The sequence below is a fragment of the Stegastes partitus genome, unplaced genomic scaffold, assembly GCF_000690725.1.
Source record: "Stegastes partitus isolate 25-593 unplaced genomic scaffold, Stegastes_partitus-1.0.2 Scaffold2578, whole genome shotgun sequence".
Classification (NCBI taxonomy): Eukaryota; Metazoa; Chordata; class Actinopteri; family Pomacentridae; genus Stegastes; species Stegastes partitus.
In genome coordinates this window covers 6,012-23,272 of record NW_007580309.1, presented here as the reverse complement: position 1 = coordinate 23,272, position 17,261 = coordinate 6,012, and the positions used below count along the sequence as shown (strand labels likewise).

The window sequence follows — 17,261 nt, the reverse complement described above, 5'->3', positions numbered from 1 at the left end:
GCATAATTAAAGTGACGTTCTTTTTAATGCATCAATCCAATAAATACATTTTTTGAAGATCTCTTCTCCATAAAGAGAACTTTTGGTTGCTTTGAAATTAATACTTTTGCACTTTTACTCTAGTAAACGTTTGAATGCATGACTTTAACGTGCAACAGAGTGTTTCTACAGTATTGCATTAGTACTGTCACCAAAATAAAACTCTTTCCTCTCCATACGTGACCTTATCAGTGTCACTTGGACCACACCAGAGGAGTCTCCTGATTGGAGTAGCAGTATTAAAAAAATGAATTAAAAAAATAAATAAAACAAGTGCTATTATTAGGATGCATAATTAAACTGATGTTCATGTTAATGCATTAATCCAATAAGTACTTTTTTTTTTTAAAAAAAGATCTCTTTTTCTCTTTTTAAAAACTCTTTCCTCTCCATACGTGACCTTATCAGTGTCACTTCGGCCACACCAGCGGAGCCTCCTGATTGGATCAGAGTCTCCGGTCACGAGCCAGCCCGCGCGCGCACGGTGTTCGCGCATCTCCACAAATAGACGATCGAGCGCGAGCGTCGGTATCAGTGACAACAAACAGGAGAAAGTCAGTCAGTGGAACTTTGCCTTACTTCTTTTAAATTTGTACAGTTTTTACAAGTTGTATTTTTTCTTTTTATTTTTTTTAATTTTTTTTTGATGGAGCAAGCGGAGTCTCGGCTGCCGGAGAAGAGGCGCAGGAGACGCTGCGTCGTCCTGAGCGTCGTCGCCGTCCTAATTGTCATTATTATCGTCGCCGTCGTGCTCGGAGTGACGCTCAGTAAAACCTCAAGTCAGTTTCAGTCTGTGTTCATGAGCAGGTGTGAGAAGTTCAAAGAGTAAGTGTTGCAAGTCTGAACAGTTTATGTGCACTGTGTCAGACTTTAAAGTTTTATCTCAGCCTGCAGATAAACTTCTTTATATGACTTGAATGGAAATATGAAATGTGAGCTGTGCTGTGTGTGTTTATGTTAACATATGTGGGTCTCATTTGAACACTGAGGGGAAATATGAGAAGTAGGGGTCTGGGTGTGCTCATTTTGCTTCATTTTCTGCATTCTGGAGGACTTTTGTGCACCAATGTGTGCCTTTTTGTGCATCAAATTATGGTGGAATTGCTTGTTATTGCAATGGAAAACAACAGATGCAGGCACCAGCTGATAATTCAGAGTATTGTTGAATATAATGCAGCAATGAACATATGAAACTCCTGTAGATCAACTATTTTTTTTCATTCACCAACATGTAATTTACTCCTTTTTGGGGAAGTAGCCTCTTTAAATGTGGCCCCTTTTAATTTAAACCACTAACTTACAGACTGCATGACTGCTGAGTTTGTGTTTCTGCAAGATTTCTGCAAAACCAAAGGCTATGCATCTGCAGCTGCATGTTTTACATACATTTCCTGTTTATCAGAGAGATAATGTTCTTTGCATCCCTCCAGAAACCTATGTTGTTAACATGTCTATCAGCAGCCGATTTATTAGGTAGCTGAAACTAGTGCCAGAGAATGCCTGAGTGCGTAACTTCCACCCTTGTGGAGTTAGTTTGTTTTTTCTATTGATATCAGCAGGGATAGGCTGATAAGAGATCCTTTGTTTAATTCAATGCAGCACTCAATGGCAAACACCTCCAAACTGATCCAAAACTTCAATCACTAGTTCTCTGAAGTTATTTCAACAAAAACTACCATCATAGAACAACATGCAATCACTGGGATTTCATGAATGGAAGTTTTTCACGCACGTTTGCTCGCATGTTGGACCGATCCCTGCCAGTACAGGTGTTCACGTTTTGCAGGGATGATGTAATAAGAGCTGATATCCGTAGAGTCTCAATGAAAGACTCGCACGTACCGTCTCAAAGTCAATTTGCTGTTAAAGTTCAGCCTATAAGGTCCGTCCTGTTTGTTACTCCAGTCAATGATTGATCGACCGGTCGCCTCTGTGCACTCGGCTGGGTTGCCTATCTGCTCCGCATGCAAAGTAATGATAAGGTTGCACTGTTTCTGCATAAAGCTGATTTTGACTGGAGATATGAACTGGACTCACTTCGTAGGGTGTTAAGTCTTTCTTTTTTGTATGAGGTTTTCAAAAACAGGCTGCAGAGTACTTCACTGAAATATGAAATCAACAGGTGCACAATCACTGTCCACAGTGCAGTCCAATACAACTGCCATAAAGTCTTCTTTTATGACGTCTGTAATCAGCAGCTGTTGTCGTTTCCATCAGAATACATCTGGTCCACCAATACAATAAAGCTGATATTGACTCGGATGATTGGAATCGACTTGTGTGCTTTTCCACCGTCTTGCTTGAAATTTATTTGCCTTTCAGGAAGACAGGACATTTCCTGATATAAACTAGATGATGTGGTTTATGAATAGCAAACTTTATTGGAAGCATGTGCATCCTTCCGCAGTAAAACCAAAGACTGCTTTTAGCTTTGATCTTACCAATTAGCGCCTCTACCAATGCTGGATTTTTTTGGAAGATGGCATTTTTAGGGAACAAAAAATTCCAAACGTCGATAAATCGGCTGATATTTTTTATATGAATGTTAGCGGTTAGCTTGACGACGCTGCTTGACTCTGCACCACCATCTGCTCTGATGTTACTCTGCTACATGTGCTGCAGACGCTGAAAGTATTGTTAACATCGGAGTTGGAGTGGCCTCTACTTGGCTTACTATGTGATGACATCGTTCATAAAGTCTTTTTTCTGCACAGCTATCGATATCTGTGATAGGCTAATATTGGGCTAATAACAGACCGAATTTTCAGTCAAGCTCTAGTCGGAAATGAATGAAATCAAAGTAAATGTGTCACAATTTGCACCAAATTTGGGGCGACACTTCAGCTTTTTTTTTAACAGAAAGAGTCTTAACTACATTTAATATACTAAAAACTGTCATTTATTTTTTCAGCTCCGACTGTCAAAAGATATGGGAGGCGTTCCAGCAAGCCTATGTAAACAAGGACCCCTGTAAAGTTCCCATGGAAGCCTATGACCCCCTCATTGCTGCAGCCCCCTTCACACCGACATGCAACAGAGTAAACATCAGTCACTCCATCACTGTCGCATCCAGTCTGAGCAGACGTCTGTCTTAATGAGCGCTGTGACAATAACTCTGTTTGTGGTTCAGATGATGTTCTGGAGCAAAACCAAGGATGTGGTCCATGATTTTACTGACAAGAGAGACTGCTTTGTTACTCTGGAGGACACTCTGCTGGGATCCGTCCTGGATGGGCTGACCTGGTGTGGAAAGGAGGGCAGCAATGGTAAGAGTTCATTATTGCAGCAATATGCATTCAAAAAAATTAATAAAGGGCACAAACAAAAGAGTAGTTTACCTTGTATTCTGCTGTGCTCTGTGTTTTTGTATTCGTCATGCCAGTTCCAACTGATAACGTCAAACATCAAAGGTGTTGCTTGTCAGGGCTGCTGCGAGATTTATTTAGAATCATAAGGCCAGGTCAGGTCATGTCTAGTTTCGCACGCAAAGTAAAAAAAATCAAAGTAACCTTTAGAAAAACAAAATACAAACCTGAAGAACCGGTACAGAAATTTTGGTGTTTCTTATGTCATTGCACAATGTGGACATGCTTGACAGCTGAATTCACCAGTAACATGGACGTCTTTTGCAATGAGAGCTTTATGTTGCGCTGATGTTGAGAGCAAACTCGTCTTTGCAATAATTGTGTAGCATAGCAACACCTTAGCTCAGCGGGCTTCAACCTTTTTTGCACCACGGATTGGTTTTAAGCAAGAAATTTTTCTACGGACCGGTCACATAACAAAAAATAATTGTTTTTTCGATTAAAGCGTTTCATAAATAAATCAAATTACTTTTTTATTGATAAATATGTGTTTAGGTTTTCTTCCGTCTCAGTATCGGATCTCTCCCACTTTCCTGAGACGTTTGTTTTTGACTGACGGCTTCGTTTAGTGGCTACAACTGACAGTCAAGTGCGGAAAACAACCACAAACAGAAGTGACGGGAAGACGAGCTAGTCATTTTTCAAAATAAAACACCCTGCAGACTCTGCTGGAAATAAAAATAAGCCAATAAAACGTTTGTATTCTTTCTGTGCAGCCCGGTACCAAATGACCCATGACCCGGTACCGGTACATGGCCCGGTAGTTGGGGACTGCTGCCTAAGCTCATGAAGTATCACAGAAGTTGCATAGATATTCACCTACAGGAAAGATAGTTCACCAAGACTACTCTCTCGCCGTGCTGTGATCTATTCAGCTGCCTCTTCATTTAATTTACAGCCAGAATCTCCACCAGTCTCTCCGGTTTCCTCCCACAAGGTCCAAAAACATGTTGAGGTTAATTGGTGATTCTAAATTGTCCGTAGGTGTGAATGTGAGTGTGCTTGGTTGTCTGTCTCTAAGTGTGGCCCTGTGATAGACTGGTGACCTGTCCAGGGTGTAACCTGCCTTCACCCTGAGTCAGCTGGGATAGACTCCAGCCCCCCATGACCCTAGTGAGGATTAAGCGGTGTATAGATAATAGATGGATGGATCTCCACCAGTATGTTTCCAGAGGTTACTTCTGACCCAAAATGCTTTTCAACAGAGAAATAACATTAACCTCACAAATTTACTTGACGGATTTAAATATCAAGGTTAACATGCTATAGTTTTATAATATCTAGGAGCTGGAGTGATAAATACATCCTTTAAACAGAAGGCAACCTCCTGCAGAACCAGGCTCAGGGAGGGCGGCACTCTGCTTCCACCAGTTAGGGTGAAAAAGCAGCAAGGAGAGAGAGAATGCAAAGTTGAACTTGCTGAGAGTTTTCTGAGGCGATTGGTACAACTTTCACATCTGTATACTCGGTATGAAGCTACTACCAGAAGCTGGTTCGCTTAACTCATCCCAAAGACTGGAAACATTGAGACACAGCCAGCCCAGATTTACCTGGTTGCCTTATCATGATGATAAGATTCCGCAAGTGTTTTTCTCCAAAGAAATCACCTGAACCATAACTCCCCAGTTGTTTTTGAACTGCGGGTTTAACGAACCACCCGCTTTCAGACATGCATTTCATTAATGTGATGGAAACGTCAGCTTTATGTGCGGACAAGCACCCCGCTCGCTCTCCCAGAGAACGTGCGACGGCAATCTCACCGAGTTGGACCTTGTAACAGTTCATCACTTTCAAACGCAACACAAGTGCATGTCACATTGTTAACGGACAGGAACGGACACAAGCAACATGCCTGATCTTGTCTGAAGTGATTTACGGAAGTTGGTCTGAAAACATTGCAGAGAACAACAAAATGTCAAAATCACAAAACTGTTTTTCTCATTCTCTTTGCTCTACAACTTCTATTAGGCTGAAATGTCAATGCAGATAAAACTTTACAGAGAGTATAATAACTCAGACTGACGATGCTTTTAAGTTGTTTGGGCTATTTGATAAGTGTTAGTTCACGTTGACTTTCTTTGTTTATTGTTGCATTATCACATATTGGACATGACTTGTTGTACTGCCCAGTCTCACGGGAATCACAAATATTGCGTAATTTTCTCTGTTATATCTGAATAAAACCTTGAGGAACATGAACAGAGAAGAAACCGATATCTGAAGTACAGATTGCCTCGTGTTAACAAACTGATAATGCTCTAATCTTTCGTGTTTAAAAAGGACTTTATTAGGATTTAGAGGTGTTGGTAGTTAGATTATCATAGCCTTCCTCAAGGTTTTGTTATAATTATTCCACATAAGATATAGTATATCATATATCTCGAGTGTGTTACTGTTTGCATCCCAGTGGGACACTTCGTTTTTGTGCTTCCTTTTGTTCTTGCGACTTGTTTTCCATCCAGCGTGTTCATGTGATGTCCTGAGGTTTCTGTCGTGTTGCATTCGAGCAGCTCACCAAAACAAATGTGTTGCCGTTGCAGAAACATTCACCACCGGCTGCCCAGGTTGGGATGACTGCGACAACCCTGTTCGCTCGTTTTGGAACAGAGTCTCAGCTGCTGTAAGTTATGAGCAAGAATTGGCTGGTTTTCACAAAAAGCACGAGAGTCCCGGCACCACACATGTGGACCTTTAGGTGCAACAAATCTCTCCTGAGTAGAAGTGAGTATGATGGAGAGAAGACAAAAAAACAAACAAAAAAAAAAGAGGTCACGCTGCCCGGTTTCTTCGTCAATGAGGCTTTGTGTTGGTCTCCATGGAGTCGCATTGCTTAGCTCTCTCCTGAGTGAGCAGCGGCCCACTCAGTCAGAGGAGCTCCTCTTTATTCAGTTGCATAACAGCTCACAGACTTCTCCATATATTCAAATACAATCCAAAACCTGGTCGATCTAACATAAAGCAGCAGCATGCACAGACATAACAATCTATAAACAGCATGTGAAAGGTAGAAAATGTTAATATACGATAAAAAAAAACAGGTTCATCTTCAAGATAAACAGTTAATGAGGCCTTAGAAAGCTCCAAGTGCTGCAATATAATTTAATTCACTTCAGCAAAGTTTACAGATGTTTGAGACTAACAGTGACAATGTTTTTTGAAAAAAATGATATCAAACTCTCTACTAGACATGCAAAAGGTGTTATGCTGCATAAATAAACCGATCTCAGTAGTAACTGTGGCTTAACTTTCCTATTACCTTCAAATGTACTGACATCTTTTACCCTCAGGTTCGATTTGACCTCAGCAGTATAAACCTCCATAAAATATCTTAATTAAAATTGTTACCCAAGTTTATGTGTAAATAGCCCTTTAAATAAAACAGAAAAAAAATATGTCAATGACTTATTTAGAGATGTTAAACATTGATTGGGGTCACCTTTACCCCAAAGATAAAAGGAGGGTTAAGGTATACGTATTATTAGCTTATTGTCACTGTAAAATGTGTGTATTTTCAAATAAATGACTTTCTGCCAGAGAGCACTAAAATACTACAGTGTAATATTTAGAAATGAGGATCATTAACAAATGAATAGTTAATATAGTTCATAGTTAATCCTATTTAGGACTTTTGGGGTCTTTTGGACTCCAGGCCATTTGGTTTAGGTGACAGGTGTTGTTTTTTTATTGTTGAAGATTATTTTTTACTATAAAAACAGGACCATTTGTCATGTATTTGGAACCAAAAATACGTCAACTTATCAGAACATTTATTTAACATAATATAAAAGTCTATAATGAATACCAACAGATATTGTGTTCATATGTCCAGTGGACCCTGAAACACCTTCTACGTATGCCAACATGAAAGTCCTGAATAGGGTTAGATTTATATTCTCCAGGTCTCATGAGGGATTTTACACGTCACGTGCTGAGTGAAGTGGCACTGAAGTTGCCTTTCACCTCCTTATTATCTCTGTGCAGTATTTCCTTGTGTGGGAAAGTCCTCCAAAAACCTGCTTGTTTTACCAGGTATGGAATCGGTGAGAGGGAACTTGGTGGTATTGTTTCGTTGTTGGGATTTGGGGAAATACCTCCTTATGAAAGCTCAGGATGGATTAGATGAAATTAAAGGAGGAATCCCCGGTCACATTGAAGGTGTGGCACCGTAATGATAAAACCGTGATAAAGCTGACCTTTGCATTCGACATCATACTCAGTGATAACAGCAAATCATTACACTGCTCATAAAATAGACCCGTGATGTGATTCCTCAAAGTAGAATAACCCAAATGTGACCTTTACTGGCTCCAAACTAAAGCTAATTAATAGTGTTTCCCTCCAAATATTGCTTTTTTTTTAGCCAGATGATGTGAACCTGTAGTCTAAATCTAAAGTGTGTTTTTCTCCATGTGCAGTATGCAGATGTAGCCTGTGGTGACGTCACAGCGATGCTAAACGGATCCATCACCGCGCCGTTCAATAACATGAGGTAGGTTCAGAAACTGAAGAAAAGCCAGTTTCCTAATGTGACTGTTCCATTTTACCAGTGGAGGCGGCATCAAAGATGTCAGAAAGTGCCGCTAAAACAATATTGTACAGCAGTTTTGTCAGATTCCATCAATCTTCATGTGCATTTTGTTCGTTTGTCGCGTGACTTGGCACAAAAAAACAATATGAGCGCTAACTTCCTGGTGCATTCTGGGACACTGTTTTTGTTCTTGTGCATGTATATGGGCTGCCAGTGAGTTTTAGAATTCATTTTAAGCTCCTGTTTATTCAACTAAAAGCACCTGATTACATCTGTGACAGATCTGAACTAGTGGACAGAAATCCTTCTATCAGGGCTCCACTATTTAGTTATGACTCACTTTTAAAGTTCAGTTTCATCCCAAGGCTTCCTTATCATCTTATCATCAGTATTTTTTTGATGCGTTTCACTGATTTATCTGTGGGAATGAGCTGAGTTTCGATCATTTCGTGCCTTTTAAATGGCAGTCGTTGCTGATTTTGGTAAGTGTTTGATCAATAACATTATTTCTATTACTGTACAAGGCTAAAGGTTGTTGTAGGAAGTTGAGCTGCTGACAGGAACAGGAAGTGACTTTCTCTGTCCAATAGAAGGCTAATTTATTACCTATTTAGAACGATTCATTATTTGTCTTCACATCTTTGAAATGGCCCTTAATACGACCATTACTACCACTAACTGCAATTCACATCCCTCCACTCTTTAGTTAGATGTTGATGTCTTTTTTTTCTTTCTGTACTGTAGATGAAACATTAAATCCTGCTAATTCTGCCAACTAAAGACATCATTTCCAGAAACTTTCTGGTCTCGTGTAGTCCATTATCTGTCAATGAATGTGACTTTTTTTTTCTTGATTAATGGTTAAGACCATTAAAATCCTCCTTGATTTGTTATCAAAATAGTTTCCTGTTGTTTCTGTGATAGTTCCAGCTCTTGTCTTGCCGTATTTACATCATCAAGTCAGGATGCTGCTGAACACATACTGTTAATTGGAGGCTTGTGTCAGTTTTAGTATATTGTTAAAATTCTGTTTGTTACTTCTATTTTTCTATTTTCTTCGATTTGCATCCGTGTGCCTTCCATTTACACTATATATACATACACAGAGGCCACTAACTAGGCAGCACTTTATTGTTATCTTGTCCTTTAACACCTACATTATTGTAATTCTCACTACAACTGTCACACTGTTGGTCTTGACTGCTGTAAATTGTGCTTTTACTTATTTTGTTGTGTGTGTGTGTGTTTTTTTTTTACACGTGATCATTCTAAACTGAACTGTTTCGTTTTGCCCGTCAGCATTTTCGCGAGCATCGAGGTGAAGCGGTTTAGCGCCCCCAGAGTCAGAAGCCTGAATGTTGTTCTGGTCACGCAGGAGGAAAATGCGTAAGAATTTCTCCTTTCATATGTTTATTACATGTGCTTGAATGTTTTATATCTACAAATATCAAGAAACTTCAGAAAACTGATCTTAACGTTGTTGTTTCTTCAGGACAAACTGCACAAATGCATCTTTAAAGGACTTACAGAAGGAGCTGGATCAGGGAATAACATACAGCTGCACGGAAGTGCCTGAGTAAGTACAAGCTGATCAGGCATGTTTCAGTCCTCGCTCGCTGTTAACTTCTTGTTATTCCACCTCTTTCTGCAGAACTAAGATCCAGGAGTGCGCCTCCGATCCACAGACACCCTGTGGGGACTGCTGGTGAAAGATTATAACACACAACACAGGAACGACCAGCTGCAGAAACGTTTGTCTTGCTTTCTTCATGTTAAGTCTTTCTAAATGTAATTGAACTATTTTTGTACCCGTGGGCCAGTAGAACATAGTGAGAAATGTGTCTTTTTACATAGATGTTGCCGTTTTTACAGAATGACAAAGCACCTTGTAATTTTCTAAGGTGTGACGGGGAAACTTTATATTAAAACAGTTGTGATAAATGTTGTCTAGTGGCGTAACATGTCGGTGCTGCTACCTGTGTTCCACTCACAGTCTCACTTGAACGTGCTGGCGGAATTTATTTGCTATATTTTTTAAAATAAAATGTGAAAATGTTGACGCTGTAAAAGTTGTCTTTGGATTCTGATGACGAAGCTCCGTTCACTGAAAACCTGATATCTTCACAAATGTCTATAATCTAAATCAGCTTTAAATATGTATGTATATAAACCACCAATCCATTCTGCACTGACACTGGAACGTAATTATCATAGATTGTCTGTGTGTCACTTAAAAAGCAAAAAAAAAAAAGAAAGAAAGAAATCAGCAACAATATTCAACATCAAAATATCATTTTTTTTGTTTATTTTCTATTTTTAACACCAAGACGGAGGAGAAAAAGTGCTTTTAGGATGAATTGAAATCCATTCTTGTGCAGGTTTGTTTGCTTTTTATCTTAAATCATGTCTGTAAGTGTTGAATAGACAGTCTGAACCCATGAGGGGTAAATTATTTAAATGTTTTTAGTGAGTTTAAGCACTCATAGTGGCTCAAAGAGGTTAGATTTAAACACCCACTTTCATCTTTTATGTGATGCCAAAAACTGGCATTTTTCATATGTTTAGTAGATTCTAGGCATGAACTCGTCATCCATCCATCCATCCATCATCTATACAACACCTCACTAGGGTCATGGGGAGCTGGAGTCTATCCCAGCCGACTTTGGGTGAAGGCAGGGGACACCCTGGACAGGTCACCAGTCTATCACAGGACTACACTTAGAGACAGACAACCAAGCACACTCACATTCACATCTACTGACAATTTAGAATCACCAATTAACCTCAACATGTTTTTGTGTGGGAGGAAGCTGGAGACCTTCTTGCTGCGAGACAACAGTGCTGACCAACTGCACCACCTTGCATCCCCAGTAATGACTTACTATAGTTAAATCAAGAGACATTTGCTCAGTTTCTTTGAATCTAAATTGCAAAGTCTTTACAGGATAATCCAGATGTGGAATTTGCACATTTTATGTTAGCTCACGAGTTATACAGTCAGTACTGATGGAGTGGCCCAGTAGGAGTCTCTGCAGCTCTTCTGTTTTATAGAGTTTTTAGTCGACCTACAGCACAATAACACTCAAAGCATGGCAGAAAGAAAAACTGATTTCAAACTGGTTTCATGAACACAGCATGTGGCCTCCTTGGTCACCAGATCAGAACATCTTTGGAGTGTCGTACTGGGAAGATTGGCAGCGTGAGCAAATAATACGATGCCAACAAGGGAGCAGAATCTCTCAAAACACTTGGTGGAATCTAAGACACAAAGAAATCAGGCTGACTTGAGAGCAAAGGGAGGCCTGGTGTTGCTAATTAAGTGTCTACAGAATCTGCGAATATGGAAGAACTGCTAATTCAGAACTAGATGTCTGCTTCACTGTAAAGTAGGTTCGTGTGCACTGACGGGTTTAGGTTTCTGCACCACACTCATCTAAGCTGCATATTTATGCTGTTTTGTTTCCAGCAGATGAATGTATAAACAGCCTCCTTTGTTGGATCAGTGAGGCTCCAACAGTGTTGTAGAATTAATTATCTGAGCAGAAATGAAAGTTTAAATTCTCACCACGAGTACCTTCTGTAGCAGCTTCTGGTCTGATTCAGGCGGAAAAAAAAAATTGCAACAAAACCTGAAAAGTAAAAGACAGAGGATGAAGAACCTGATCTTGGGTGAAACTTTCTATGAACTCATCCCTTTTGGTTTTATAGAAAAAAAGTTCCTGTGACCACAAAATCCAGCAAGCTTTTTCTTGGCGGATTCTGTTTGGTTTCTCTTTTGATTCACATGAAACTAGAACCCCGCTATGCAAATATGCAAAGCGGCTAAACCGCTGAAGAGAATAGAAAGTGCTCCTAAAAGCAGCTCACGCCTGCCTTTTTTTTTTGGGGGAGGTGGGGGCGTTTGCAGCCGTGGGAGTCGACCACAGAGCGTCTCGTGTGAACCGAAGGCGCAGGTTCTTAAAGAGCGCACTTCTCATGAGACTGTTGTGGCAGGAAGAAGGAGGCTCGTGAAGCAGAGTCAAAAAAAAAAAAAAAAAAAACCTCCTCTTTCCTCTCTTGCTGCTGTGTCACACGTACCGTAAACGGGTCTGTGTCGGTGCTGGGAAGAGACGCTCGGGGTTCTCGCTGCACAGGTGTCGCATGAAGAAGGCCCCTTGTGTCGACTAAAACCACAACATGGGCTACTGTGACAAAGTACTGTAATGTCGGTAAGCATGGGGGCAGTTTGAGTCACGGCTGCTGCTGGAGGACTGATTCCTATCTCTGCTCGGGGCTTTAAAGTGTTTTGAGGAATAAAAATCCATATACGTATATATTAGTTATGATTAAAGTGAGCTAGTTTGACCGTAGCTTACAGTCGTCCTCTAATGTGTTCATCCCCGTCCATTAAAGAAAAGGCAAAATTCACAATAGTCACTCAAATTACTAGAAACTGAAAAAGGTAATGATAAATAAAAATTTGTTAAATTATAATTTAGTGAAATGAGACATTGCTTTTGAATTGTGGTTGAAAAGAATAATTAAAAAAACAAAAACTGTCCCAATGAGCAGTGGGCAGTGAGCAGTGATGGCGGTGATTGGCTCAAAGGGTTGTTCAACTAAACATTAGTGTACGGGTCGCATCATGCTTGTTTGCTTGTGTTTTGTTTTTGTTTTATCTTAAATCATGTCTGTAAGTGTTGAATAGACAGTCTGAACCCATGAGGGGTAAATTATATAAATGTTTTTGGTGATTTAGGCACTCAGTGGCTCAAAGAGGTTAGATTTAAACACCCATGTTCATCTTTTATGTCATGCCAAAAACTGGCATTTTTATGATCATAGACAACAAAACAGGGGCTGCATGGTGGCTCGGTGGTTAGCACCGATCCCTCGCAGCAAGAAGGTCGCCGGTTCATGTCCCGGTGAGGATCTTTCTGCGTGGAGTTTGCATGTTCTCCCCGTGCAGCGTGGGTTCTCTCCGGGTTCTCCGGCTTCCTCCCACACAGTCCAAAAACATGTTGAGGTTAATTGGTGATTCTAAATTGTCCGTAGGTGTGAATGTGAGTGTGCTTGGTTGTGTAGCCCTGTGATAGACTGGTGACCTGTCCAGGGTGTCCACTGCCTTCACCCTGAGTCAGCGCGATCCTAGTGAGGTGTATAGATAATGGATGGATGGATGGACAACTAAACACAATTGTGAGCTTATATATTAATTAGGATTCAAGTAAGCTAGTTTGACCTTAGCTTACAGTCGTCCTCAAATGTATTCATATCCTTCCATTAAAGAAAAGGCAAAATTCATAACAATCACTCAAATAACTAGAAACTGAAAAAAGTAATAATAAATAAAAATTTGGTAAATTATAATTTAGTGAAATGAGACATTGCTTTTGAATTGTGGTTGAAAAGAATAATTAAAAAAACAAAAAAAAACAAAAACTGTCCCAATGAGCAGTGGGCCAAAGTACCTGTCAACGGGTCTCATCATGCTTGCTTGCTTGTGTTTTTTTTGTTTGTTTGTTTGTTTTTTTCTATTTCTGTTGAACCACAATTCAAAACCAATGTCATGGTGTTCATTAAGTTTTTATTTATTATTACTTTTATCAATTCAGCTGGTTTTTTCCTTCTTTAATGGGAGGGTATGAATACATCTGAGGACGACTGTATATTAATTATGATTAAAATGAGCTAGTTTGGCTTTCGTGGCTCTGACAGTCGAGGTGCTTCATTTCAAACCGTCTATTGGCCCACGTGATGAAGCATTTGCTCAGTTTCAACCGTCAAGGAGTTCTGCTGTTTAGCAATTTTTAAGTGACATATAAACCCCTCAGGTCTTTCTTCTATGTAGGAATGTAAACACGTATAGACTTTAAAAGGCTCACACAAGACGGAGATTTTCCATTTGTTTGAGCCCACAGTAAATAGATCAGGGTGTGATAACGGAACCTGACAGATAAGCAAAACTTAACGTCAAACTTGAGTCATTTCTCAAGCTTACGGCGCCGTAAATCCAAGCACTCGAGGAAAGTACGTGACGGTCCAGGTGTCGGTTAGTCAGGTTCACCTGCTTGACACTCGTCAGACTGTTTCTTAATGCATCCATGTGCAATATGTGGATTTCCTAGAGTGAGGACCCACGTGTGAGTTTTTCAGAGGAATCCGACTGCCTTGATGATATCTGAGGCGTTCTCTAGGTGACTAAATGTGGTTTGTTTTCATCTGTTTTGTGGCAGCGTTGGTATAAAAGCACGGGCGTAATGTCACCTGTGTGTCATTTTAAAAAGGAATTTCATGAATCACAGTTCGTGAGGAGCTGCTGGGACGGGACAATTTGCATTTGGTTTGAGTGTAATTTGACTAAAAAGTGAAAGAAGCTCCCAAGCATTTGTATTTTTAGTCTGTGGAGATTCTCAGTCATCCAGGTCGTGGTTATTCTCGTCGTTTAATCGTAGCAGCTGGACTTTCTTGAAGACGTTTCACCTCTCATCCAAGAGGCGTCATCAGTTCATCAGTGTATTTTTAGGTTTAAAACTTCTTTAGCCCCCTTAAGGCTTTTTTTAAACTTAGTTTTTGGTTCCCGTCTGAAAAAAAACTTCCCCAAATTTAGTAAGTTGGCTTCACAGCTGTGCGGAAAAGCTCAGGCTCTGTGGGTCGGAGACACTTCTGATCATTCTGAATTATCTTCTGTGTCCACATCAGCAGGACGCAGTGACTTTGGAAACAATATGAAGTCAGGTCTGTTTTAGAAACAAGGCTTTGATGCAATTTGTCATCATAATACACAAAACATGAAGTGTGACTTGTACATATTTGACCTCACTGGCACATACTCTTGTAGAACATGATGGTACGCTGGCCCTTTAACATCCCAGATATGTCGGTGCAGCGTGCTTGTGCTAAACTAATCAAACCTGTAGCTTCAATTAGAGAGCCAGTAATACTGTCATTGATCCTGTTCTCTACCAACAAACAGCAGATCTGTTTCCTCCACAGTCGTATCAGGCTTCAAACCCACTGACGTCGGGGCATTTCTTTCTGTATTTGCATGCTTTGTGTTTTTTTTTTTTTTTTAGAAAGTAATTTTGCTCTTTTGATGACAAATACGTGCTGCTTTGTGACATCGGAGCGCTGAGCTGTTGCCAGATTACTAATAATGAGCAGAGCTGCTTTGAATGCAGGACTTTCAGCTTTATTTATGTCTGTAACTCGTTCCACTCTGGAAGTTCCTGGATCAGATCAAAAACGCAACCCACAGGGGGGTGTTTAACGCTGGGGACCCTCGAACTGCGGCGATGTAGCAGCGAATCGTCAACTCTCGAAACAACCATTTTCATATAGTTTTTAAAAAAAGAGAAAAAGCTCTGATTCTGGCTTCTTAAAGTTGAATATTTGTTTTTTTTTGGCTCCACTTTGACAACAAACAGAATATGATTGGGTTGTTGGAAAAACAGGAAGTGAACGATATTTTAGAGATGAAATCAATTAATTGAGGAAACAAATGACATATTAATGGATGATGAAGACACTGATTAGTTACTAGATTGTTGTGCTTCATCGTATTTTATAGAACTGACGTTGAAATGTTTTAAAAGAGAATTTTTAAAATCTCTCTCTGACCTGATGGTGAGTGTTTATTCTATTTCTAAATTCTTTTATCTTTTCCATTTTGTTTCTACGGTTGTGGAGATGTTTCTGAGATTCAAGGTGGAAATTAAAAAATAAAACAAAAAGTCTCATTTGTCAGGAGCTGGAGTGGTTTTCTGGTTGAAGCTGGGCATCCTGAAACCTCCCCCAACATGTGCCACAGCACACACAAGTGGAAGCTCCCACTTCAGCCAAACAGCCCAAACACACCAGAACTGAAATGTGTTGTTTTGGTGAAAAACACATCTCTGTGTGTTTTCCGGGAAGTTGTGTCCATTTGAAGGACGGCGAGCCCTTCAGGTCTGAGAGTGGAAACATGGAACATACAGACTCTAGTAAATGCAGGTTTCCATAAGAAATAATAAATGAGTGGCCCTGGGCAGAGTCCCCTGCTGCTGAGTGCCGGTTACTGGAGGAGGAGCACTGGCGTAGTTTCCCCTGACCTCCTTCCCTGAAACAAGCCCGCTCTGAGTCAACACCTTTCAGAACACACTGTCACCAGATTGTGTAAAATGATAAGCCTGTGAGATGTGTGACTTTCCCATAACCCGCAGCCCAGAACATTTACATTTTTTTGGACAGTTTCATTTCGATATTAGTGGCTCTTGAAAGCTTGTTTGGTTTCTAAGCGGCTGCCGTCAAACCCTCCAGGAAGTTCAAGGCGCTGAGCGTTCTGACAGGTCGACTCGCTGTAAGAAGTGACGAATGTGACGTGTGGAGCACAATACAGAAAAAGAGCTTGATTTATTATTAGTGGTTTTATGTATTATTATATGAATGTTAAATCTTTTGTTGATTAAAACAAGTCTTTGAATATTAAAACTATTTTTATTTAGCTCATTTCAGGGTTACCAATGAAGACTTTTTATGAAGATACAGCAGCATTGTAAGACATCATTTAGGTCACAAACATATATATCCATTAAGTAGTAGGCCAATCATACAAATAATAATAATTTTCTTTTACTTCTATTATTTTTTAGAATTATATCTATCTATCTATATATAAAGTGTAATGTTGGATTTGGGAAAAGTTTGCTTTTGCTAAAATTAAAGTATTTAAATAAATGTTCTGCCATGCCTTTAGGGTAATTTTTTTTTGTTGAACATTTTATTATTTATTATTTAATTATATGAATATTTCAGTATTTTTATATATGTATATGGACACTTAATGCATAAGGTTTCTGATAATTTTTACTTTGGTATATCTAATACATGTCTAATTTTTTTTTTAATTTACCTATTTATTTATTTAGATTTTTTTATTCACTTACTGATTGATTGATTTACTTTTAGTTTTAAATATTAATTTATTTTAAGCATTAAGTTAAGGTATACATTATTTTTATTACTATTATTACTATTATCATTATTATTATCATTATTATTATTATTGTTAATTCTTTAAAATATTCCTATTTTCCTTCCTATTTACTGTTGTTGTTGTTGTTGTTGTTATTACAATTTTCTTTTATTATTATTATTATTATTATTATTATTATTATATGTCATAACTTTGTGCTACAGGCAATTGCCTGTTTATTATTATTAATATTATTATTATTATTATTACTTTAAAAATATGTCTGTTTTTCTTCCTATTTATTGTTGTTATTATTATTATTTTATTTTTTATCATTATATGTCATGTCTTTGTGTTATAGGCTATTGCCTGTTTTTAATATTATTATTATTTCTTT

At 39.1% G+C, this 17,261-nt stretch overlaps 1 protein-coding gene across 1 annotated transcript; it reads left to right on the top strand.

Annotated features, from left to right (window-relative positions):
- The first annotated feature begins 370 nt into the window (after positions 1-370).
- Positions 371-9,996, top strand: LOC103375396 (ADP-ribosyl cyclase/cyclic ADP-ribose hydrolase 1-like). Its single transcript, XM_008305658.1, has 8 exons — positions 371-864; positions 2,951-3,077; positions 3,170-3,305; positions 5,945-6,024; positions 7,820-7,893; positions 9,232-9,318; positions 9,425-9,508; positions 9,584-9,996. The coding sequence occupies exons 1-8, from the start codon at positions 686-688 to the stop codon at positions 9,639-9,641; spliced, it is 825 nt and encodes a 274-aa protein (XP_008303880.1). The 5' UTR covers positions 371-685; the 3' UTR covers positions 9,642-9,996.
- Positions 9,997-17,261: the final 7,265 nt, after the last annotated feature.